Source organism: Astatotilapia calliptera, chromosome 1, assembly GCF_900246225.1.
Source record: "Astatotilapia calliptera chromosome 1, fAstCal1.2, whole genome shotgun sequence".
NCBI lineage: Eukaryota > Metazoa > Chordata > Actinopteri > Cichliformes > Cichlidae > Astatotilapia > Astatotilapia calliptera.
The window spans coordinates 8,868,500-8,895,193 of record NC_039302.1 but is presented as its reverse complement, the minus strand read 5'-3'; the positions used below and the strand labels follow the sequence as shown (position 1 = coordinate 8,895,193).

Sequence of the window (26,694 nt, the reverse complement as noted above, 5' to 3'; positions counted from 1 at the left end):
AATTACTGCAGTGGTTAATATGTTTTGGCTGGTAACTGGTTATTTAATCTTAGCTGATGCAGTGAGTAGCTTTTCATTTTTTTCTAAACAACCACATTGGAAGACACATCCAGTGTTCATGGAAAAGATGCCATTTCACCAAATTCTCTGCCTACATCAAGCAAACAGAGCAACTAAGAAGAATGCTGAAGCTGCTAAAATTAGGTGAAGAACTGTCTAATGCATTACTAAGACCTGGAACAGTGGATGGTGGTCAGCCGTCATTTCTGAGGAAGAAATGTGATTCTAAAAAAAACATTTGATTGGATAGCACTTAAGTATGCTGGAAACAAATCATACAAAATGTATAGCAGAACTCAGAGCTATGTTATAACAATAAAAGTGAGACTATTTACATACTTGCAATGTGAAGATGAGTGTAGCCTATGTAGCCTTATCAGTGAGGTAATCTGGGAAAGAAAGGAGCAGACAGATTGGACTTTGCAATGGAAGGATAATCTGGTCATGTGATGTGATGACTCCACAGTTCCCCTGTTTCAGAGTGGTGGGCGTATCAGGTAAGAAGAAAGGTGGATGGACTGATGCAGCCATCATGCCTCATATCTACTGTACAAGCCTGTAGGGGCAGTGTTATAATCTGGAGTTGCTGCAGGTTTACTTTCTGCAAGAGTAAGTGCCCAAAAAATGAAGTCAGCTGACTACCTGAATAAACTCAATAGTTTTTCTGTCAATGGATTCTTTTTCCTCCCTGATGGCTATATTCCAACACCATAATGCCAGGATTCACTGGGCTCAGACTGTGAAAGAGCAGTTAAGGGAGCACGTGTACTGGCCACCACAGAGTCCAAACCGTGTCCCCACTGAGAATCTTTGAGTGCTGGAGAAGACTTTATGTTGTTAGTGTTAATTGATTTTTAGTTTTTGATTGCACTTTGGAAAGATACGGTTTTCCCATCGGTTGTTAGTGAAGAATATATGGGTTGCAAAAAGGCCCATAAACACTTACTTGGTTTGAGCATGCCATTACGCAGAAATGATATTGTATTTACATGCTGCCTCGTCTGGCCTCATTCTGTTTCTAGTTAATCCAAGTACTGTCTGTGTAGCCAAAGCCTGTAATAGCTTATACCTCTGTGCCATAAAGCTCCAATGTTCACTGTTAACACCATGTAACTGAGAGACATCGGTGGCTGGATGATATCTGGGTTTCACTGTAATTTTACACTGTATTTCACTCCATCCTGCTGCGGGTAAAGCTCATCAGTGTACCAAAGGAGTGTGTGAAAAAAGTGTTTTCATGTAGTGTTTTGTTTCTAATACATGTATGTGTACGTCTCAGCATGGGATTACACTGAGAAATAGTAGCCTCTGCCTGCGATACTTTTACAGTAGAGGTCCAACAAATGTAAAAAGTGTACATTGCACTGTGCGCTGTTTGCTTCTTGAGACAAAATTTCACCAGCTTGTACCAAGCAGTAGTCCATTTATGATTCAACAGATGGTACTCTATACTAAGAAAACTGTAAAAAAAAAACACTATCTATTGCATATCCTGCAAATCTTACAGCTGTGGACAAAGCAAGGAAATAAACAAATATATGTCTTTTCAATTTGTCACCACATACAAAAAGAAGCTTTCAAAGCGATACTGTCAGCAGCTGTCACACATAAGCAATGGCTGTCTGAGAGCAGTGTGCTCCCTATCTGTCTTTTTATGAAATATAATCAAAGTGTCAGTGAGTTAAAGGGGATTCGAGTTAGAGAACTTTTACAGCAGTACAACTCCCAGCAAGACAGGAAGTTTTAAAAAATGCGAGCCTCTAAACAAGTGTTTACAGTAACGTTTAGCTCAGCTTTCCACTTGAATCACATCATTGGACCCTTCACAGAAACAAGTGTCAGCACCCTTGTATGTGTTTGTGGGATAACTGCGAGTTTGTTTGAGTGTGTGCTCTGCTCAGTATGATTTTGTTTGACATCTCAGCCTCTGTTAGAACTGGCAAGAGGATAAATGAAGCCAAAGGAGGCAGTAGCTTTTCATTATGGTCTTGCATTGCAGGGGGCACCACCCAGACCTGGACTTTCTATATGGGTGTGTGTTTTGTGCAGGGCAAAAATAGTTTCCCCACAAACGTACAGTATATGTTACCAGTTTTATGAGGCTTCTTGTCAGTGGCCCTCATTTATGGTATCATCATGCTATCAAGTTAATTGGTCTGGCCTGTAAAAGACTCTTTCCCAAAGGCTGAGCACTCTGGAATGTTTTTACCATGTTACAGAAATGGATAAAAATAGCAACGAACATACAGACGTGCTCAATTTACTCCTTTTATTATAAAAAGGAATTTTTTTTTTTTTAAGTAAGTCACTGAAGGTAATGTGAAAAAAGCTTCACAAGACTTAATTTTTATGGGCAGGGCTAAATAAAGAGGTTTGTAGCAGCCAGATCTGCTAATCAAATACATGTGATTAATTCATTGTCTGCAGTTGTGAGCACCTTTATAAAAGCAGAAGTCTGGGCAGGTTGGATCATTCAGGTGTGTTTACACAGTGCCACAATCTTCCCAGAACTGGATGTCCCAGGAAATTCACCCCAAGGTCAGACTGTGCAGGAAAAAAAAGAGAGCAAGAGAGTGAAAGAGAGACAGCTCCATCTCAGACTCTACAGGCCTCAGTTAGAATGTTAAATATTAAATTTCCTGAGACTACTGTTAGAGTTGTTAGCAGAAAGCCTTTTCTCTCCAAAAAGAGTATAGTTACATGTGAACAAACCACAAGACTTCTGTAATAATGTTTTTTGAACAGATGAGACCAAAGTGAAGATGTTATGCACAGTGCCGTGTTCATCTCGGCACAAATGCCTCCTATAAACCGTCAGCACGGTGGGGGAGGGGTGACGATTTGGGCTTCTTTTGCAGCAACAGGGCCTGGGTACCTTGCAGTCAATGAGTCAACCATGACCTCTGTATACCAAAGTATTCAAACGTGAGGCCAGCTGTAAAACTTCCACCCAAATCGGGTCATGCAAAAGCACGATGATCCCAAACACAGCAGTAAATCTGCGACAGAATTGCTGAAAAAGAAAGAGTGGAGATGTTGCAATGGCCCAGAGTTCAGCATGCTGTGATGCAATCTGTGCATAAACAAATTACCTCAACCCTCAATGAGCTGAAGCAGCCTTGTAACGGTGAGCGAGCCAAAATTCCTCCACGATGATGTGAAAGTCTGATAAAGTCATACGTACAGAAACCGTTAGGGGACATAGTGAATCATGGAGTGGACTTGGTTATGAAAACTTTAATGTTCATATGTCACAACTGTAAATGCTCGGCAGAAAACACAGTTCCATTGAGCCCTTCTACTCCCCACCAGCAAAGGCAACGTATGCTCAAAGTATTTTTTTTTTCAAGGAATAGCTTTCTCTAAATGATGCATTGAACGTTATAAATGTGATCAAATCTGCTGGGTGCTTTGGCACACAGTCATCCTGCTGCCCCTGCAGCCACTTGCAGTTACAACTCGTCCAAAATAAAACAGAAACTTTCCATTTAGCTATTTAAAGAATGCTAATCTAATAAAGGGAAACACCCCTAACACAAACGCGTTTTCCTTTTTTCTTTTTTTCATAGCAGCTGTTATCTTATCCTCTTTCTGACTCCGTTGTACGCCTTCCAGTTTAACCATTGTGTTAGCTTCTCATGTGTGGATACAGGAGCCACTTCTCTGACCCTTGGAGGGCGTATGGAGGAAGCATAGCCATAGCTAGGTGTGGCTTTTGTAGTCTAACTTGTTGCTTATTTGGCTCTTAAAATAGAAATGTATTAACCAGCTTAAAAAAATGCATCTATTCAAGTCGTCCCAACCAAAAATGTAGTCATATTGACCTCCCTTCATTGAGAAATGAGCTCGACACAAATATTTTCTGTAATAAATTTGTTTCCTTTTGCTCTTCTACTGAGATCATTGCCATGACAGTAATTAAATTTACATAAAACATAGCAGACCAAGGTTGATGCACCCAATTGCCAGAGATTCTCCTGTAATAGCTGACAACAATAGCCCAGTTTAAAGCAAAGCGTGCATATGCATTGCGAGTAAATCATCAAATTAGTTCTCTATTTTGTTTTCCATGCGCTCGGAGCACTTCCAATTGAAGGTTGAGTAGCAACAGCAATCTGTTTGAGCTCTACTGAGAATTGCTCTGAAATGAAGGCAGAGCAGACTCCTTCCTCTATGCACCACGTTTGCAAGCCCCGCTTTAGCATTTCATTGACGCACTCGTGCCTGCGCTTTCGCTCAGTTGTTGTTATATCAGAAAAATCCACAGATTGAAGTCCTACTCTATGACTCTTCCTCTAACAAGACATTATTATCTGCTCGCTGACTTGGAATGCAAGCACCAAGCATCCCTCTTTCAGCCTTATTGCTGAAGCTGTTTGTTTTGGCCAGGATTAAGAGTAAAGCTGTTATCTTTGGAAGAGCAGGAGGGGTAATTAGTGCAGTCCAAGCTTGACTTGCCCTCAGAGTAAACCCAGACTGCCCAACACTGTTTTTTCACTTCAGGAAGCTAACTGGACTCTGGCCAAGGTATCAGAGTGGTAAAATGTCTTGAATTTTTGTATCCTTTCGCTTTAAGACATAATATATTTACTGCTGTGGCTTACATTTTATGGGATATATGCTGAAAAGTGATTTATTTCACCTTTTGCGTCATCTCGGGAAGCAGCTACAGTACTTTCTTTAGTTCTTTGTGTTTGATATATGTATCAGTACAAATAGGTTTTTCTCCCTCTCTATGACTCAGTTCAGTTTACTGAAGCTTTAAGTAAAGCTATCTCCCCAGAATCCCTTCAGGAATCCTGTGGGGTTTTGTTTTAACAAGCTCATAGCAAGACACGCACATGACCTTTTTGTGGCCCTCTTTTAGTAGTTCACTGGAGTTGGTGCAAGTCTGCATTAAAGCTTCTTTTACTAAGCTACCGGCTCGAGAGATAATACCAGCCCCGAAGAGCTCGTATCGCACTTCCTCTGGCTGGTTTCCCTCCTTTTACATTTGTCTAGCTGTTTATTTCCTCTCCCATTTGTTTCCAGTGTCTGCATTCCCTTTAGTTGTTTTTTCTGTTTCTGTTGGGTTTCTCTTTCATTACAGAGTGGTATTTATGCTCCAAAACAGGGCAGCCTGTTTAGAGATATTCCAGCTGGTGGAATTTAGCATTTGTGTGTGTTTGTATATGCGTGTGTCTGTGAGCCATAGACTGCGGGAAAACGTGTTTATGAACCACTCTGGATTTGGACCGATCGCATGGATCTTTTGTCAGCTCCTCTAACCAAAAAATCCAGCTTTGGTTGAGAGTGTCGTTTATGAGAAATGGGTGAGCTGCAAAATCGTTGCACAGCCACCTGTTAAACAAAGAAAACGCACCCAAAACACACACCCTTTGCTCCACACAGGCACCGCGGGGAATTTTCCATATAGACATTGTACCACTGTAAAAACAGGCTGCCAATTAAAGGTCATCAGGCCTGCTGTTGGACTGACACACATTTCCCTTACCCAGCCCTTAGCTATATTGGTGTATTTAGACATTTATAGTCTTTCCTCAGTCCAAAAGGTTCCAAATGTCAGAACACCATTTAGAGAAAATGGTGCATGTCTGCTCAGATGGAGGGGAGTTGGGGGGTAAAGATGGAGAGATAGGGAAGGAAGATTAAGAATCAGGAAACAATTGGAGACAAAGTGTAACAGAGAGCGAGGGAGAGATAAAGAGAGCTGCAGGGCACCAGCCACCATCAAAACCTGTCTCACCAGCAAATCTTTATAGGAGGCTCTGCTACACACACTGATACAGACATTCCAATATGAACCAAACACCCATATGAATGTGGGGAGTGTGCATAGGCTGAGACAGCGTTGGATGTACAGAAACATATGTTTGCATGCATAAGCAAGTGCTTAGACACACACACCCACACCCACACAAGAAAGAAAGCAAAATCGACCCACTCACACATCGCCAGCGGGGGAGGACGCAAACCCAGTTATGTACAGCATATAGCAGAAGTAATAAGGAGACAAAACAAGTATCCTGGCATGTTTAAAAATTCCTATCCAAACATTATTCAGCCTTCCACGCAAACACAGACTCACACTGACTCGGTGGTGTCTCAGCCTCGTGTGTCCCGACACACCAAAGCAAACCAAGGATTCCACCTGACTGTGCTGCGCGCATACTAGAGGCAAATATCCAGGGGACACCACACTGTGAAGCACATTATTCACAGCTCACACGCCTCCCTGCAGGGAACACACGCAAACACACACACACACAGGTGGATACACTCTTGTGCACACGCAGACACACACAGATCGGGATGATGTGGCTGTCTTGCCAGTCAAAAACTGATCGAGTCTAGAAGCATCACCGTCCTCATTTCTATTCTCGTGTCAGTCGTCAATAATAACCTCAGAGGCCTGCGGAAAACCGAGATGCTCATTAAGAAAGCAGAAGGAAGGTTTCAGTATTCTGTGGCTCTGTGTGCCTGTTTTGTGTTTGACCCGAGCTCATACTGCACCAGACTACAGCAGAGCACTTTTTTTGTGTTTGCTTTTAAAATAATTTTCAGCATCAACCTGGAAAAGAAACTCCACACCGTGCTTTATTGGTGAACTTGAGATAATACTGCACATCTTAAACTGGAGGGTTTATTCTCCAAGTGTCACGCGTGAACTTGTTGCAGTTGAAAAACCGTTTGAGGCCATGAGCATTTTAAAGGCCACGTGATGCGAGCATTGAACAGAGTTTGTTACCAAAGTAGCATTTAGCTCGATTTTTGTTTTGACCTTAGAAGTATACGCTCCTTACATAAATGAGAGGGATGCGGAAATGTGTTTGAAAAAAAAGAAAATCAATGAAACTTCAAATGTTTGGCAGATGTAATAATTCCGCATCAGTTTATGTAGTTGTAGTTGCAGCATTGTACCAGACAAGGTAAGGAGGCAGGAAAGGCGGACCTGCGCGTCTTTTGGCTCTGTGTTTTTAGATAGCCGTGGCTTTGTGTGCAGCTTCTGTCGAGTTGTGTCTCTCCCCGCCTTTGCTCCATGTGCTGTGTGTAGAGCATGGAAATAGCAAACAGATGGGCAAAGTGCATTTCAAGGTCAGGGAAATACAAAGTCGACACAGAACCCAATGTGTCCCGTAGCTCCAGCGCTCCAATAAGGCCGTTATTGTTAAAGAAATGTGTGGTTTTCTTTTTCTTTTTTCCTTTCTGGTTTTAATTACAAAGAGTCTTGAACGCCTTTCTAGCGCTAAATGCTTTCCCCAGCAGTATGAAGGCTAATCTGTTAACTTGTGTGTTACAGTAAATTAGCCCGTGTTACATCAAGCAGATGAAGATTTGACCTCACAGCCTGCTGCTGACTAAAGCCCAAAAAGAAGAACAAAAAGAAAGGACCCGCCCACTGCAACTAATATCCAATCAGCTCCTGTGAATAGTCGCAAAGTAGATGCTAATAACCAGCCATCACCGCGCCCAGGAGGCTGATGGCAAATCATGACACGCAGCCACACAATAACAATACAGTCATTTAAATTGTGGTCAACGAGGTCGATGCTTATCAGAGGACGCACGGGTGTAGCTGCAGCGTATACGCATGTGCACACATAGTCCGTCTTGCCCTCTTCTCACAACACGTACAGTCCAATTATAGAGAGGGGACGGGGCCCGGGCCCTGCGCTCCTGGTGACCTTGTTCCAGGACAGATTGATGAGGCACTGTATCGCCCCAGCAGATCAAATAACTCCTCTCTGGCCCTCATTAGCAGGACTAGGGGAGTTTGGCTTAGCCGGTGTAGTGTGCTGACAGTACTGCGCTAGTACCAAAGTAGCTGCCTTTCAACCATCCCTGAATAAATTAGAAAAAAAACAACAACTCTTAAGTGTTGCCATCTGGTAAAATTGTGTGAACTGTGCAGAAAATAATTAGCTTGTTGCTGGATGACACTGTTTACTGTTTCTACTCTCTCTTGGCTGAGAGTTTAAGGGGAAGCATGAAATAATTTCATCTTGTTCCTTTTCCAGCAAAGGCCATTTTCAGCGACGTTTAACGTTCCTTGTTAGTTTTGACAGATTTCACAAAGAAAAGGTTCAATCATTAAATGTAAGTTTTCCTTTTTTCGTGTGGACTCCACAGTTTCCCCGCAGTTCGTGAAGCGGCCGGCCAACATTTATGCCCACGAGTCCATGGACATCATCTTTGAGTGCGACGTGTCGGGGTCACCGGCTCCCACGGTCAAATGGGTCAAGAATGGAGACGCCGTCATTCCCAGCGATTACTTCAAAATAATTGTAAGTTCATTCAGTGCTGATGTGCTGCCTTTTTTATTTTTTTCTTCCAACCTTTCCTTCACCAGAAGTCATTGCGAGAGTTTACATCATCGGAGCGTCACGAGAAAGAGTAGGAAATTGATTAGAACTGCTGCTTGCATTGATACCTGTGTATGTTTGTTATTCCAATTCCCTCTTTTTTTTTCTTTTTTTTTCCCTTCCTGCTTTGTAGGAGGACCACAACCTGCAGATTTTGGGTCTGGTCAAGTCAGACGAGGGCTTCTACCAGTGCCTGGCAGAAAACGATGCGGGCAACATCCAGTCCAGCGCCCAGCTTATCATCCTGGATCCAGGTATGCCAGACCTGCTGCTAGTGTGCAAATAAGATATTTTCCTCAAGCAGATAAAATCAATTGGTACTTGAGGAAATAAACACAAAAGCTGTGAATTGATGAGATTTTTTTAACAACAAAACAATCAAAGGCAGCAATGACTCAATGAAAGCAATGAAATTCACCGTGTCTGATCGGTTTTGCTCTGGCAGGCTAGATTTGGAAACATCAGTGGCATTCGGACACAGTGATTCTTGTGTTTATTTCTTAGCCTTTAACAGCTAAACCTCCATATGAATCATAGCCGCTGGAGCTGGACTTGTTTTCCCTGAAACTGCTTTAGTATCCCTAATGAAGTACAGCAGTAGGTACATGCAGTTTATTAAAGTTCCAGTCTCATGTCTGGATTTTTTTTTTTTTTTTTTAGAGAGAGCAATGAAAGAAATAATCTCTTCAAAAACACCCTTTCAGCAAAGGCTTGAAAAACGTGAGCTGTAAAGTTGGGGTTTTCTGTTGTCTGTACAGTTTTCCCTGTTTGCGAACGTCTGAATTCTCACAGCTGTGCACATCTGTGAAAGTGTGAAGAGTGACGGAAACAGAAATAATACCACTGGGAACTTGTTATACCAGAGGTGGCTCAAAGGGAACAGAAGTATATCTGACGGTTGCTTTGCACAAAGTCCATTCCACATCTAGCGTCACAGAAATGCCTCGCTGCTTGACCCGAGCCCTTTACAAGGCTGTGGATATTTTGTCTTTGGACATGTAAGGTGCTTTAGGTAAACATAAGCTCCACATGCTGTATAAAGTGAGAAGCTGCAACATAGCCAAAGACGAGCTTCAAACATGAAGTCCCGTGAGCTTTAGAGTGCAAGGCAGCAACTAAAGCAGACACTTAAGGACAGTGGCTACAGTTGCTGAAAAGTACAAAGTGCCTCCAAAAATAGAAGCTAATGCAGAGGGAAAAAACGTTAACATCCCAGTTCTTGAGGTAGTTTTGTTTCATTACCTCTGATCTTTAGAGAAAATGTAATACAGCTTAAATTTGCCGTCATTTGCACGGTCATAATAATCATAGTCTAACCCACGGGGCTAGTGAAAACCTCGCCACAGTCCTCGAAAACAACGACAACTTCAAGACCATAAACGAGGCGCATTTTCTCTGAGCGGCGTAATCTAAATAAAACGAGGTGGAAAATGAGAGACAATAAAGCGACGGGGGCAGTGAAGGCGAAAACAAACCCTAATACAGCAGAGATCAGAAGTTGTTCGCGTAGCCTTTACATTGTAATCGTTGCTTTACTGCTGACTCGTAGCGTCCCTTTCTCTCGAGGAAGATGGCGAAAATTTAATCAAGCGTGAACCCCCCCCACTTACTCGAAGCAGGTGGCTAATGAATTAGCATAGCAGTGTCCAACCGGTGGCACCTCCAGCTGTGTCATCCCCGCCGACTGGAGGACATTAAGTCAGAAATAATGATGACCTGCAGCTCATTGTGTATTTGTGTTTGACACCATTGATAAGGGTCTGCCTACTTTACATGGCCTCAAGTCTTTTTATCTTTTCTTTCTTTTCTTTGACTTGAAGATAAATGGGATGAATTACAGAGGCAGCTGGCCTTGTACATGAGGTCCGCCCTGAGCACGGCTTTGAAGAAATTAATCTCTGTTTAATCCATAAATATCACAGGGAGTCTTTTCCTTTTGTTACCGTTCTGATTGCGTACATCTGTCTTGGTCACAGTAATGCTAATCCAGACACACTTACCCCAAGAAAGCTTTCCAGCTCCCTGATTATTCATCAGGTTATTATCCCGACTCTCATCTGATGTATGTAGGAAATAACAGAGTCTCCATGGTACTGTTCATTTTTATTCTGCAAATCGTTGACATTTTGCGCATGTATAGACGCATCCACAAACACTGTATCAAAGTAATTTCCCCTCTCAAAGGTGCAATCTGTGCCTGCAAATGGTTAATCAATGGCAACGTGTTTAAAATCATCTCATTTTCTGCACCTATTTGTGTTTCGCGGTGACGGCTCTGATGAATGAATCTCAGTAGACTCTAGTAAAGTCGTATCTTTCTCCTCGGTGTCTCCTCTCTCTCCTCCTGAGCTGCGGCGTGTGCAGGCCTACTCTTCCACACCCATCTGTCACCTTTTTCTCGAGGCCTTCCTCTCACTGTCTTTCACAGCCACCTGCTCTCTGTGATAATCCAACACAGTGAGCTTTGTGGTAATTGTGCTGTACTCAATATAGTCCCCTTATATGGCTGCCCCTTCACAGCTGGACATCTCCTTCTGCTCCGTGCTGCCCCTTTGTGTTTACCGCAGTCAGGTATTCCCGCTCGCACCTGCCAGGCTTGAATCATCCTGAAACGCGGCCAGGAAAACACCCCGTCTGCCGGCTGCCTTGCAGTCGGCGAGATAAGCCAGGGACTTGCCACAGGGATAAAGTTGTCTTCACCCAACAGGGAAATCAATGGGGTGAACTGCATCTAAATACCCAGCGGCTGCAAGTTGGCTAATATTCATTAGTGGCCATAATCTTTGCGTCTTGACACTGCCAGCTGCAGTTAAATCTAGCTCCACTGATGGCTGCCACTCGTGGGTGTTTGGAATGGAAAAATGTCAGCTGTTAGCATATGTATAGCATTTTGGCAGTTATTTATAGTGATTCGTCCTCCACATCGATACAGCTGGCTCTAGTAGTTTACAGCGAGCGGGTTTGTGTGCATGCTGCATAAACAAAGAGAAGCTTTTTAAACAGATTTTCACCTTGCTAGGTAAAAGCTTTGAAAGTTGCAGAGGTTTGGTCAAAAATCGGGACCTCAGCCTGCAGTCCTAAACCAATTTTGTGCACATTCCACAGTCGTGTGCAATATAGGTCAACTAGTTGCAAACAGATGTGGTTCAACTGGAGCTGAAATACCAAAAATGGAACTCGAGGGGACCTAATTGCACGGAGTAATGCAGTCTGAGTAAGTGGCTCTTAATGTCCCTTGTAAAGCTGCCACATTCAGACTTGTTGTTTTCTGGAGGCGCTGGAAGCTCTAAGTAGCTGTGCTCGTCAGAGTCATTACGCACTGTCAGCGAAAATAAAGCTACGGCGAAATTGTTTGCCTCCTCACAAACTACATCCTCACAAAATAATTAACAAGTCTGCATATGTGTACCAGTGTCTTTTGTTTTCTCCCACCCCCTCCTAATTGTAAGTTTCCTGAGGTTTATTACATTAAATCCAGATCACATGTACAATAACTAGATAAGAAATGACTGATCTAATCACATAATGTTCTCACTAAGTGTGTGAGTCAACAAGTGCTGAGGGTTTTATCAAATTCCCGGCAGACTGGCCCGTGCTTTCCTCACAAATTATAAAAATACATCCACTAATGATTGCGTGATGACTCTATCCTGGCATTTTTGATATTTGCCGTCCACAATTATATCTTACTGTCGCATGGGGAGCGACTGGTCCGCTGCAGAGGATGTGCCCTTTGAGGAATTATCATCTCAAACCATCTATTGACAGTTTCCAGCCCTTTTCAAACACATTATTAGTTTATGAGTTGAGTGTTGATGTGCGATAACTGCAGTGGGTGGCACTTAGAGCTGGGAGGGGAAATGGCTCATGTTTTTTTGCTGTTTTTAACTTTGAAGTAGAATTCCTAGACAAAGCAGTTGTTTATGCGATTGCCATCTTTGCGCGTACCATACAAAAAGACTGTGATTGAAGTTTAAACTAGTCCAAGTTTCACAATGTAGTTGCTTTTTGTGTAGTTTTCGCCGATGCAGGGAGGACCGTATATTTTATTTTCAAGTTTTGAATTAGATTTGTGGATGAAAGAGACATTTAGGGTTTTTTGTTTGTTTGCTTTTTGCAGATTGGGATCTTTAGCTTGTCTAAGTAGATCCCCACTTGTCAAAAATTGCAACTTCATGTGTAAAATGCAGAGAGATCTACACTCAGCGCTAGCAAACAAAAGAAGTAGATGTTCTCCTCTGCTGTTTGCCCTTCAGTTCATATCTTTAGCTTGTTTTGAAGTTTGCATAAATTCGAGCTGCGCCCCCATTTGCATGCGAATACTCACATTTGATCCTTCCACATGCCCTGCCGGCTTCAATCTCGAAATACTCTTTCATGACTTTTCTCTGTCCCTCTGTCTCTTCTCTGTTCCCCTCAGCTCACATGAATAATGTTTTGACATTTTGCCTCCTAGTGACCAAATCAAGTACTTCACTGGAGAGCCTGAAAGCTTGTTTGGATGCACCAAGCTCTGAGAGCTCATCTTGTTTGAGGTGCAACTGTTACAAGTGAATTTCATACAAATGAATGGGGGAGGAGGGGGTTACACAGTCACACACTTCAGGTTACACAGTTTAAAAACATCAGTCGCTGTGCAGTGCTGTGCAAGACGGCTCCATGAATTTTACATCCTTTCTCCTGTAGGCTAGCACTCCTAGCTGTGTTTCAGGTCGTGTTATGATGAAAGGAGGATGACACTCTATTCCTGATGCAAATGTGTTTATTCAAGCTTTTGTTAAATTCAGAGCTTAAACAGGCCTTGGTTCCTTTCAGCGTTTCCTTCACCTTCATCCTTTATCTGACACTGCAGCCATTAGTCTCCCCTCCCCCTGCCGTAGACCTGTGGCAGCCAACAGAAGAGTCCTGCCTCCCCTCTGATCAGGGGTAGCAGACCCCCATTGAGAGATGGCGATGCGTCATCGATGCCTGAGTGCTCGCTGTGTCCCCTGAGCTTCCTCTCCCTCCATCACTCTGTACTTATGAGTGCAGGCAACAGACTTGTTGTCATGCTACGCTGACATGTGGGGGTGTCCCCTAAGTTGCAGTGATGATGGCTACATGAAGGGCCCAATGAGATACCTGAGCAGATATAGAGTCATTCTCACTGCAGCTTCATTAGTAAATATCAGTTAGGGAGGAGGGTTCACAGTAAAGAGACATTTGTAGAGCTGTTGGTGAGTCTCATCCTTTTTTAATGAGGCAAGGATGCTTAGTCCTTAAAAAAAAAGTCAGTTTGCATCATTTGGAAGGAAGTGGAAGTTTAACGCTGCTTCTGAACAAATTGGGACTAACGTGAGCCTTTCTGTCTAACTAAACCTGCAGGCTAGCTCAGGCAGGGAGCTGGAGCTGCACTATGGCGTCATGGAGGCTCGCGCCATGCCTCACTCTCCTCATGTCAAATACCGAAAATGCAGTCTGAATTAAAGGTGCAGAATTTCCAGAATCTCCCTCTGACATGTCAGCGCTACTGCGCCAGATGTGCACAGCTCCCAGCTGTTTCAGCTCATCCGCCACCCCAGGATGCATCTGTAGACTCCACGGGAGATGTTTACCCATCTCTCCCCAATTTTATACAGCGATGAACTGAATGTGTAAGAGTGGAGAACAGAAAATGCCTCCAACACCTTCTCCCTTTGGAAAACAAAACAAACCATAAATCAAACTTTAATTGTTTTAATGTTAATAAGAACATCGTTGACATTAAACAACTGCAGCACAAAAAAAACTATCCATAAAGCAAAGTTGTTAGACTCTGCTGAGTGTATACTAAGCACAGAATAGTCCAAGAAAGCTGTTTAGGACAGACTTAGTAGCCAGAGGCAATGCTGTTTACTGTGCGAACAACACAAAGCAGAGAATGCCCCAAATTCTTCCACCTCATGTTCTAAAGAGCTCTGAGAGAAGTTGATTTTTGCAGCAGTTTGTAACACAAGCAGACTCTCGTGTTATTGAGGCTGTACCGCTTTAGCATAAGGAGTCATTGTTTCCTCACAGAGCACTGATGCACATGAGAGATGGAGAGGAACACAGCAGCCTAGATCCGTTGTTGTACAGATGTGCACACAGGAAGGGTTTTATGCACAAATCTCTTGATGCTGAAGCTGCATTGTTGTTTAATACAAATTGAGAGGTACTTGAATTTATATTGAATTAAAGGCAGAGAGAAAGATGACAAGCAATACATAAAAAAAAAAAAGGAGGTCCCTAATGTACCAATACTGCTGGCAGTGTAGTGCACTGCAGTAACAGCTCGCGCTAGTAGCAAAGGAAGAAAACTAATGTGATATAGAACGTAAACATATTATGATTACACTACAAATGTCGAGTTTGAGGAGGCACAGCAGGGGAGGGGAAAAAACCCTCCCCTTAAACACATTTGTAACACCGAAGCCACAGGCGGACGATCCTTCCACTACATCGGCACCGGAGCACCACCCTTATTCCCTGTTCAAATCAAGGAGTGAGAATAGGCTGCTAAAAGACCCTTCCCTCCAGCCAGACTCCAGCAGCACTGAATAAAAGCTCGGGCCTACTTCAGGGAATACGGTGTGCTCCATCATCTGCTAGCAGGGTCACGGCCAGGCCAGCAGGAGCGAACGTGCAACACTGTGAGCATGTGAATGTGTCAGCTCGGCGCAGAGCGATGCGCTGTGTTTTCAGTTGGCACGGCCTGCATCGTAAGTGCAGCCTGAACACCAGGCACCGGTGTGAAAGTGTGACTGCTGAGCATATCATGTAATGCTGGGATGTACATGCATGTACACAAACGGTCGCCCCCGGCCTCACCGTATGGCCACAGGCGCAAACTAAATATGTTTCACCGACTGATCCACATAGACTCCTTCATAGCAGTTTGTTAAACCTAGCCTCTGATCACTACTCCAACTTGCTTTTCCTCGACTTCCTTTTGTTCCTACAAGACGCACAAGCGACTTCGTTTGTTGGCGCTTTATGAAATTTGGACTGTCGGTCATTGATTCAACTGTGTGGTAATATTTGAGGCTGCTGTTTTGTCCACAAATGTGGACAAATTTGCACAAAGCAAACATCCTATTATGATGAAGAGCCTGTATTGCGATTCAGCAGAAACGGAGATAAGAAGCCTAAATAAGGAGACTGTTGTTGCCACAAAGCATAAGCTAATAAAGTGTATCTGGAGGATGAAATTGCCTAGGGAAAAGAGGGGGGAGGGGAAAGAAAACTAGTTCTTTTCCCACATGAAAACATCAGTAAACACCAAATTTACCTGTTTTCCACCGGCCGAATTTCACATGCAGCACACGTAGCTGCTGCTTAGACGCTGCATGTGCTTTAGAACTACCTTATCGTTACACACAGTGTTACTGGTCGATTAAGCAAATATGATAATATTGTTGTTTTATTAACGGTGTTGTAGTTTTATTTATAAATTCTTGCGATTATGGAAAAGCAATCTCAAAACAAATTAAGGGACAGAGAATATTAATATTATGTAAATTTCTAAATTCTGCCTCATAGCGAGGTGCATTGAAATTCAAATTTGGGGATAAAGTCTTTAAATGTGCACACAGTGTCCTAAACTGAAAAACACGCAGATAAACACACACATACACGAGCGCACAAAATCTGTTTTGGCACACACAGACGCACACCACGTTAGTGATAGTGATTAGTGAATGCGTTTCCCCACCGGAGGCTGTAGGAAGCTGATCAGAGGGATTGTTACCTAAATTGATTGTGAAGAGCTGAAATCAGCCTCCACCAAATTGCTGTTTGTGCGGGTGCTGATGGCAAAGTAAGTGTTTGTGTTGTGGTTGTGTCTCTCAGGGATGGCGTTTGGCGCGTGTGTGTGTGTGTGTATTTACAGGCTGGGGCGCTCTCAGCACAGGCTGAACTTTTCTATGGGTTGTATTTACTGAAGCGTGGTGAAAGCTTTGCCTCATTTATAAATGCTCTGACGCCTCAGTGCTAACTGCAGAATGTTATGGGTGCCTATTTTCCTCTTGTTTTGCACGAGAAAGTTAAAAAAAGGGATTAAAATAGCTTTCGGTGTACTTGCGTCAGCTCAGGTTTTGTTTGGGGTTTTTTTGAAGGTCAGTCTTGTTATCGAAGCCAGCTTGAGGCTCGACTGCACACGTGAGGGCTGGTTTTCACCAACACCTGCCCTTATCTACGATATAACACCGTCCACCTCCAACACACACACTCATCCAGGATGTCGATCTGATGTTTTTGGACGTGGACAGTCCTCTGGGTGCAGTAATTGAAAGTACCGAATGAGACGAAAACATCACTTTCCCTTCACACCCTTCCTTTAGCGGCAGGCGGCTGACCTCTGTGAGCGGCGCCACCAAAGCCGGAGCTCGTATTTTTCTTGTTAGCCTCCACAGCCCCCCCAACCTCCTCACTCAGCTGAGCCTCCCAGTTTCCATAAGCTAAAAGTAGAATAGTGAGTAACGTCACAGTGGGTTATGGACACCCCACTGCTCACTAGCGTAAGTGCATAGCTGCTTCTTGCTGGGCCTGTCCGAGGGAGGCGTCTTTATTGGTGGGAGTCTAATTAGCGGGCCTGTTTGTTAGTGAATCTCCAAAGACAGGGGGGTGCAGCTGCTCTCACTTCTCCCAACATCCCATTTGACCTTTTCAGGCCTTTCTTTGGTTGTTCAGCTCTACTCGCTTTATACATGAAATGCTGCTGCTGCTGTGTATACACACACACAAACGAGCCATAACGTAGAGCTTTCCTGGAAATCAATTACTTTATTCCAGGGCTCTCTCTGTTCCCTCGGAGAGGTTGTATTGTGTTTGTGTACCTCAGAGGTAATAAAAAACAAAGGCGCGCAGTGCAGAAAGAAAGCCCGTTTCCCGTCGTGGGCATCGGTGGTAAAATGCTCTGGAGATCCGCGGCAGCATCCCTGGCTGTTTTTGATCTGCTTGAAAGGCGAGCCCAGGAGACCTCTCGTCCCCGCTCTCATCCAGCATGTGGCGCACGCGATACATGTGACGCAGATTTGAAGCGTGGAAGGTGGAGTGTTGTGCTGTATACCATAGCTGCACGTCTTCATTTGCATGCGGAGTCTGGGCGAGCAGATTTTAGCCTCATGTTCCTTCGTGTTTCTGTGAGTGTGTGCTAAAGCGAGGTGTTCAGGGGAACAAAGCAATCACACCCAGATTAACTCACTAGTGACTCAATGAACGTGTGTTGCATGCACACAGCGAGTGACTACTCATCGATATACCTGCCCCCAGTCAATTACAGCCATCATTTCCAAATAGCGGCGTTTGCTTTCTTTGACGTTGTAGGACCCTCTGGGTGTGTCTGTCTCTGTAGGGTGGAGAGTATTTAGCCTTCCACACTCTCGAGCGGGGATTGTCACTCTACTTTGTTTAAAATCTAAATTGTTAGTGCACCAGAAGGCCAAGAGGGGATGCAAACACAGGCATACCATCCAAAAGCGTGCCTCATAGGATATCTCCTACATGTTTGCGAAAAACCTGCAGGGACTCTGCACAATGTTGACTCGGGACGAGAAAAGTGAGATAAATGCAAAATTGAACAAACGTTGCCATTTAAAAAGGAAATCTCTGCAGGGATTCAAAGAGGCAGATTTTCCAGTGGATAAACTGGAAACACACAGAGGCCCTTCCAAGGTTTCAGCCGCCTGATAAAGAGACCGAACGCCTCTGTCCTATTAAAGCATTTAGTACATCACCACAGGGCATCCAGGTGTCCCATGGATCTGTCAGATGGGTCCTGTCGCATCCCACTCTGTCTCCTGCACCACAGGAGCGTTTGGGAAGAGAGCAGAGACGTAAATACATCTGCGACCCACTGCAAATGCTTCAAAACAGCACTCATGGTCTGTGTTCTCTCCACTTATCGAGGCTATTTTTTAAGGGGGGGGGTTCATAATTTTGGGCCTCGAACTTCTCTCTGTTAGCGTCATGGCTTTCTTATTTGCCTGACTTTGATGTGTCCCCTCTGTACACATGTGCATATGTTTTTTGAGATTGGTATATGTGTCTTTTAATTGGTGAGACTTCTTTATTTCCTGGGAAAAGTGCTGGATGGGAGTGAACATGCCCTAGAAAGCGGTGGAGGAAAAGGGAGAGGAATGTGGAGGCGATGCTGTTTGAGATTTTTTTTTTAACAGAATAAGTTTGAGACTTTTTCCTTTCTGAATTATGTCAGTGAGTCAGTCTTTTTCCTGAGATTCGAGCTACGCTTTAATCTCGACTGTTTCTGATTAGAGGGAATGCGTGCAGTTACCAATACACTCCACCCTTCAGCAATCCAATACTGAATCTCTGTCACGTCCCCCTTGGCTAGTGATAAGGTGTCAGGATACAAGTGCAAGAAAGGTCCCAAGACAAAGATTATATTCCTAACTACGGGTGTCCCTGTAGTGGGCAGGCTGGCTTGTTATTATTTTCTCTCTTTTATTCTTTTCTTCGCTGATGAGTGTCTCGTATTTTTATTGTTTGTGTCATTGGTTTTCATTTATTGCTGTATTGCTTGTAAAGCAAGAAAATCTTTTTTAAAAATGGAGTTTGTTATTGTTGTCGACAGGGTAATTGAAAGGAACCGAGGGGACTCCAAAAAAAAGAATGCTTGGTCAGACTTTTCCTCGCTCTCGCTCATTTCCCTCCTCCCCTCTCACGTCTCTCTTGAAACATTTGTCTTCTCCTTCTGACTCTTTCCTTTGTCGGTGCGTTAAGGAGCTGCTCAAATGTCATGAGCTGTCAGGCTTGCTCATCTTTCCTGTCTTTTCTTTAAAGAGAGTGAAGGGAGAGCAGAATTTATTTAAAACAAAAAACAGCCACAGTTGTCACCAGGAAAGAAAAACGATTCTTCTTCTTCTTCTTTTTTTTTGTGGCTACATTTACTAGAGAACCAATAAGAGTGATCCAGTTTGCAGTTGCTCTGTTCTTACTTACAGTTCCTTTTACATTTCAGAGAATTAATGTCTCCACGGATTGTTTTTGTCTTTGTTCAGCGGAAATTTCTTCTAGTTCTTTGTAATAACCTTCGGGCCTACAGATAGGCTGTTCGGTTTTATCATAATGCGACTACTCCGTGTTTGCATAAAACATGACAAAGGCTGTCATTTTTATTTACTTTGGCTTTCATTTCTTTATTGAAAATGGCAGTGTAGTGTAGATAGGGACGGGACATGAAGGGAGAGAGAGAGAGAAGGGGGGTGGAGGGTGATGTGGAACTGATGACTGGCAGTTTTAATTGACTGTCTTCTTTGTGATGCTGTTCTGAAGACTCTCGACTATGCTTTTTGAGTACATTGTTCTTCTTCTTTTCTTGGCCAGATGAAAGTAGTGACTCAGTAATGGACCATTAGCACTGTGCTACATCAGTGTCTTACGCCGTCGTCATTACCGAACTACATTAGACATGGAAACCAGGCCTGAGAAAATCCATTTTGCAAGAGCCTGGTGTGGCTTGCTGAATTCCTTCTGAAAAGGCTATCTGTAGTTACAGTGCTGTGTGTGCTTCCTGCAGACATTCATTAGGTTTCCGTTCTCTCGGTAGAGGTGTGTAAGGCTGAGCCGGTGAGTTAGGCTGGCTCTCTTATCGGTGAACTCGGACCAGTTTGATGGAAATGCAGCTTTGCCCAGCGACGCTCACAGGGATTATGATGTTGGCAGCACAAGATAAAAGTTATGAGCCTTTAGTCAGAACTTTCACACCGCTCCATTTCTTTATTTCTGAAACGTGTTTTGCTTCCATTGAACGCTAAGACGACCCGTTAAGCATGTCTTTGTCCCAGTTGGGTTTTTTTGCCTGGGTTACCCAGATTATTATGCAGATCTAAAGTAACCTTCCTCGTTAAGCCTTAATGCCAGTAATTCATTACCTCTGGCACGGAGACTAATGACACTATTAATCAGCTATGAATAGAGCTCGGCAATAGCAGTGGGAGGCTGACACCTTCTTACTGTAACAATCCCAGGCACACATGTACAAGAGAGATTGTCAGAAGGACACCGAAAACTGCCCAGCATGTCAATTACCTACGGCGGACACGGTGTATGAAGATGGAAGCCGCTCGTAATGATTTTATTTCCTCGCCCTTGTCTGATCTGTGAGGTGGTCTTGATTCTGTTTGTGCTTCAAACTGAGATAACCTCGAAGTCCACACTGGGCAAGAGTACTGATGGACAAATTCGCTCGCTAAAAGAATTATGGCGTTGAGCAGAGTGCAAAGGCAGTGACCTGTTTCCTGTGTCATCTTAGGAGACAATCTTAGACCTATTAAAAGCCCGTTTTCCTCATTTTCTGCAGACATCAACAACCAGCCAACAACTAGTTAAGGTTAATAAAGTTGAGTTAAAAAAAAAAAAAGGAAAAGAAATAAAACAAGGTCCAGATATGCATTTCTAAAAGCTCAACTCATATTCTCTTGTGACTTATTCTTCTGTTTTAATCAAGAAGTTGTGGCTCAACAGGGTTCAAAGCAAAACTGACTAATGTGAAGCAAATGTTGCTATCCGACTTTGCTTTTGAAGTTCTTTCAAACAGTTATCATTTGAGGGAAAGGAGAAGGCCTTTAAAGGCATATTTCATTGCTATATAACCATATGTGTGTTGGAATAATAGTAATATTTCATATTTAATATGTGAGCTGGAGCACAGCGTGAGGTTATCAAGCAGGGCCCTTCTGGTTACTATGAAAGAGTAGCATATCTTTTGCCTTCCAAGCTTTTAATCCTTCTTTCCTGAAGATATGGCAAAATTAGTATGCACATTAAAATCTCTAAATTGTTAATTCCATTGTATTCATCTCAATAAATTAATTCTACAGACTCAAGGGACTCATAGATTATTGCCTGCAGGACTTTATTTTTATACAACCTGAATCTGGAAGCAGAATTACTAATTTCCTGTGGATGTTGTCTTTATCTCATCTTCCAGCTGAATTGTATCTTGTTCATAGAATATTCTGAGGTTAAAACTTTTTGAAATATGTCAACAATGAGTCGTTCCATTCACAGTATTTGCCGGGAGTTCCTACTTGCGCTGTGTTTCTGGGTTGTACTCTACTGCGTTCAGATTTTTGGAATTCAGGAAGCGCTTCCCTATTAAGAAACTGAGCCTTTGGTGATTCGGTGAACCTGGTTCGAGTTAGATGGCGGTAATTCTGATGCTTGTGCGTGTGCGAGACGCTTTATAAATGGGGATAATTATTCAGCATCTGGTCATTTACACTGCAGTCAGAAAGTATTAGGATGATAATGTGTTTTTCATTGTTGCTGGCACTACTCCAGCAAACAGGATTTGAAATGAAACCGTGGCGTTGAGGCTGAAGTGCTGACTTTCAGCTTTAAGCTTGTTTGAGGCTGTCATTACCTTTGCTTGGTGAAGATTGAGAGACGGCTGGGTTGTTTTTTGGGGGGTTTTCTTCACCACTTTTAGAACAAGAACCCTAATCGCAGGGAAAAGGCAGCCAGTGTTTTTCTAAATGGTGTAAAATAGTTTTGGCTGGCCACTGGAGTTCAAACAATACTGGATTTTTGTAGGGTAAGGCAAGGCCTCATCACTCAGCTGACCTAAATCCATCTTTTCAGATGAGAATGAATAAAAAAAAAAACATTCCTGAAATGTGCAAGAAGCGGCCCTCCACATATCCTACACAAGGTGTCGTGCTGATGTCTGTGACTTTAACGAGAGTTTGGATTTCATAGACAGATATCCAAATTTGGGCAACAGTACCTTTTTTTTTTTTTTTTTTTTTTATTGAGTGTAGATGTAAACAAGCTAAAATTGAGCCTGACAATCTGTTTATTTCCCATCCAAAGTACTGGAGCATGCTACAAATTCAACAGCAGTTCTTTAGAGCATTACTCGGTATACACAGAGCCCATAAATACGGAGTTGAAGCTAAAGTTTCTTGAGTGTTTATATACAGAAAGTGTATACAAACAGTGTCATTTTTCTTTGGGGGTGGGTCAGAATCTTCTATATCATATGTTGGCTTTTATATGATCACAGAAGTCGGTGAACTCTTTGATACGTAAACAAATTCTGAAAGCCAAATTAGCGGTTAGTCCACATGCTGTGACAGATAAATATGCCAGCAGCCGCTTTCCATTCCATCGCAATTTCTCCGGTAATAACACACCGTTTGAGCACAGCACTTGCCATGCGCCTTTCCTATATTTTCAGCCTTGCCCTCCAGTCCGTTTCCCCCCGACCTGCAAACAAATGGAAATGTCATACGGACTAACATTCTTTCCGTATGGTTTTGTTTCGCCTGCTTGCCAGGCAAATGGAAAGCAGATCTCACGAGGTCCGACCGCAGATTGTTCCTCCGAAAAGGAGGAGGAAAAAAGAAAAACACACACACGCACTCAAAATGAAATCACAAACATTTCTGTGGCTTGGCTGTGGAATGCGACGACAGAAGTGCTTCAGCAGCATCGTTAGTTATGAGAAGCTAAAGTGAGGGGGGGGTCGGGTTAGTCCGAAGCTGTTTTACTGTAAAATAAAAGTCAGACGGCCACGAGACGACTTTGTCCCTGTCACGACAAAGTGTCTCTCCTTGCAGAAATGCAGTCCAATCATTCATTTTAATGCCAATGATTGGCAGGAAAGCCACTGATGGTGAACGTTAAGTGTGTGACACTATGTTCTGCTCCCACTGCCCTTGCATTAGACAGGTGTGTGTAGATCTGCATGTGTAGTCCCTCCCTCTTTGTCAGCTTTGTGAGTGTAGTAGAAGTGTTGTATTGTGGTTCCTTGTCACACCAAGAGTCTTTTTTTTTTTTTGTTACGTTGTTGTTATTTTGTTTTTTCTTTTTTTTGTTTCCTCCCTTTCTTTCGTTCCACTTTCATTTCCATTTCAACTCCTCTCCTCAACCTGCTCCTTTTGGGCACCTCTGCACAATATTTCTCCCACCCGACCCCGACATGCTACGGCTGTCTCCCTCCCGGTCTCCCTTGCTCTCATCCCACCATCCCTCCCTCCCTACCCCCTCCCAACCCAAAGTCGTAGCCCTGCCCTCTTTCCCTCCCCCTTCACTGACTCCTAACACTACTGACCATGTAACACCAGGCTCCAGAGGTGTAGGCAGTCCAGCAGGGCCTACCTCCTCGGCCCCCCGAGACGTCGTGGCTTCGCTGGTGTCCACTCGCTTCATCAAGCTGACCTGGCGTCAACCAGCCGAGCCGCATGGGGACGAGTTGACCTACTCCATTTTCTACAGCCAGGAGGGCACGAGCAGGTAGAACGCACACTTTCCTGGAGGGGGTACTAATACACGCACACGACTGCTGGCATCAGCACATTGCTCAAGTACACACACTCAGACCACTGAAATATCTGATTCAAGAAGTTCAGTCACTTAAAGCAAAACCTCCTTCTTAAACAAATATAAACCCCAAAAAAACCCAAAAACAAATGTTCAAATACCATGCTCGCTTTCCCCCCCAAATAGTTCTGTGGTAAATTTCTCCCAGCTTCACAGGCGGAGGATTTACTGACTGAGAATAAAATTTAAGAAGCTGAGAGGATTTTCCACAAGTCTTCTTTTTTATGTCTTCTCTGTAACATGACGGTAAGCAAAAGCAAACCTTTAATATACAGAATCTGCAAATACGTGGAGCGTACCGATAACTCAGCGAGGTTGTAAACTAGGTCTCCCGGTCCTGCTGCCAACAGGTGAGCTGGTTAGTTTATAGACCAGTGCCAGCATTAATTTAGCAATCATGCCAGTTTCTGCTCTAGTTTCTTTCTCTCCTCTGCTCTGTTTTTGTGTGTGGAGCAGTGATACAGACGTGCATATGGAGCAGAGTAAAGGAGTTGCATGAAGATAAAGTTAGTGCAATGAATACCTCCGAATGTTAATCCATCAAGATGTTTTGTTTTATTTTAAAGCTGCTCCCGTTACTGCGGATTTTATATTTTCCATTCCCACTTAAAAAAAAAAATAAAAAACTAAACAAAAGAATGATGTGGCAGTGTGGAAAGGCCACTGGGACTCCTTCCACATAGAGAGCATGTGATGAAGAGGGACGTGCAGATGCAGAGGGAGAGTAGCTGTGGGTAAGTGGCATCTCAGCCACTCTAAGGTACAAAAAGGATTATTTTGATGGAAAACGCATTTAAATTGAAAGTTTTCAGAATGGAGGGTTTGGGTTTTTTTGGGAAGTTAATGGATGCCAACTAATGGATTAAAAAAATAATGAGGCTTACTAATAATGACACTTATTTTTAAGACTAGGAAGTCCTGTATTAATCAACTTCATTATCAAAGCCAATGTTACAAAGTGCCTCCAAGAAATACAGGAAAAGAAAATTTAAAGTCTCAGCCAAAAGATAATATACATATAAAATCTAATTGAGCCTTTTACACATTAAAAGAAAGACACTGATGTGACCTCCCTGTGTTGGATCAGGTGGATCGCAAGATCCTGAATGCCAAAATTACAACTAAAGAAATTACTAAATCTATTGTGTATTATAAAATGGTAAAGATGGTAAGAGTCCAGGCCCAGATGGGTTAGGGAATGAATTTTACAAACAGCTCAAGATCAAACTTGCTCCATATCTATTTAAACTGTACAACCATGCATACAATGTGGGCACCTTACCACCAACATTGAATAAAGCAGTTATTACTGTACTCCCAAAAAACGATAGTCTTGGAGGAAGTGGGATCATATAGACCTATCTCTTTATTAAATTCGGATCAAAAAAATCCTGGCTAAAATACTAGCGAGTAGACTCGGTATGGTAATAGATAAACTGGTACATTCAGATCAAACAGGCTTTATACCAGATAGGAGCTCCTTTAACAATCTAAGACGTCTATTTAATATAATTTACTCCTCTAAGGCGCAACAGGACCTACTTATACTTAGCTTAGATGCCGAAAAGGCATTTGATCATGTTGAGTGGCCCCATCTCTTTGCTGTCTTAGAGAAATTTCAATTAGGACAAGATTTTATTTCCTGGATAAAATTACTGTATAAGAATCCCACAGCCAGAATCCTTACAAACCAAACATTATCCACTCAGTTTAAGCTCAGCAGAGGGACACGACAGGGATGTGTTCTTAGTCCATTACTGTTCACTCTTGCTCTGGAACCCCTGGCACGGACAATTCGCACTCACGCTGATATACATGGTTATGACACAGCATATACCTCTAATACTATATTGCTCTATGCTGATGACATTTTACTATACATAACAAAACCCCAAACTTCCATCCCAGCAACTCTCTCCGTTATTGACTAATTTTGGCACCTTTGGCGGTTAAGGGATCAACTGGGGAAAAAGTAAGTATTGCCCATCAAATTTGAAAGCAGTGAGTGGCTTGCATCTCTACCATTTAAAATAACTTATGTGAAAATTACATATCTGGGCATCTCAATAACAAGAAAATATACACGAATATATAAAATATACAAGAAAAAAACACCATTCAGTTTTGGAGGACACTCCCTATCTCATTGATAGGAAGAGTGAACTCAATAAGGATTTCTTCAAAAAGTTGGATGCCATTATTATGCACATGTGTTTGGCACCAAGATATTAGGTGCTCTAAATGCCACTTCACTTTGTTTCTTGCAAACCAGCATTAAACAAAACCTTCTGGGTAATTTAAGGTCAGAATGATTAACTGTTCTGTTACCTGTCTGCGTGCGACCCACCCCCCCCTATCAGGGAGCGAGTCGTGAATACCAGTCGTCCAGGGGAGATGCAGGTCACCATCCAGAACCTCATGCCAGACACCAAATATCGCTTCAGGGTTGTGGCCCACAATAGCAACGGCCAGGGCGAGAGCTCTGCAGCGCTCAAAGTGGCCACCCAAGCTGAAGGTAACACTCTTGCTCACTTACTCCACACACACACACACACGTTTATATATGCTTGGTAAACAGGACACATAAACACAAAGCCACACTCTAGCCAGTTTGTCGGAAGCGTGCTCACACTGCTCACACTGATGCAAACAGGATGCACTCAAAGGAAGCACACAAGAGGCAAATAAACATTCGCACAAACAAATATTCACTCATATGCAGTATACGCTCAATTCAAACAGAGACATCCCATATTCCCCGCACACATGGGCACACACAGAGAAGGCTGTTTAGTGCTGTTCGTTAAGGCAGACCACCCAAGAGCAGACCAGAGAAGCGCTGCATTTTCTTCTTTTAAGCCGCTTCTTGTTTACTTTTGTTTACATTTACTTGAATCTTCCGTGTGTTTGGCTCAAAACATGCCTA

General features: G+C 43.1%; 1 protein-coding gene across 11 annotated transcripts in view; it reads left to right on the top strand.

Annotated features, from left to right (window-relative positions):
* neo1a (neogenin 1a) overlaps positions 1-26,694 on the top strand; it is a 154,116-nt gene that overhangs the window by 101,118 nt on the left and 26,304 nt on the right. For 7 of the 11 annotated variants that reach the window (XM_026162423.1, XM_026162407.1, XM_026162449.1 and 4 more), the window contains exons 6-9: positions 8,191-8,345; positions 8,557-8,677; positions 23,447-23,681; positions 26,129-26,283. In XM_026162423.1, the coding sequence (XP_026018208.1) occupies positions 8,191-8,345; positions 8,557-8,677; positions 23,447-23,681; positions 26,129-26,283 (666 nt within the window). The remainder of the gene's footprint in view (positions 1-8,190; positions 8,346-8,556; positions 8,678-23,446; positions 23,682-26,128; positions 26,284-26,694) is intronic. The other 4 variants (XM_026162433.1, XM_026162428.1, XM_026162467.1 and 1 more) reach the window with 1 other exon arrangement.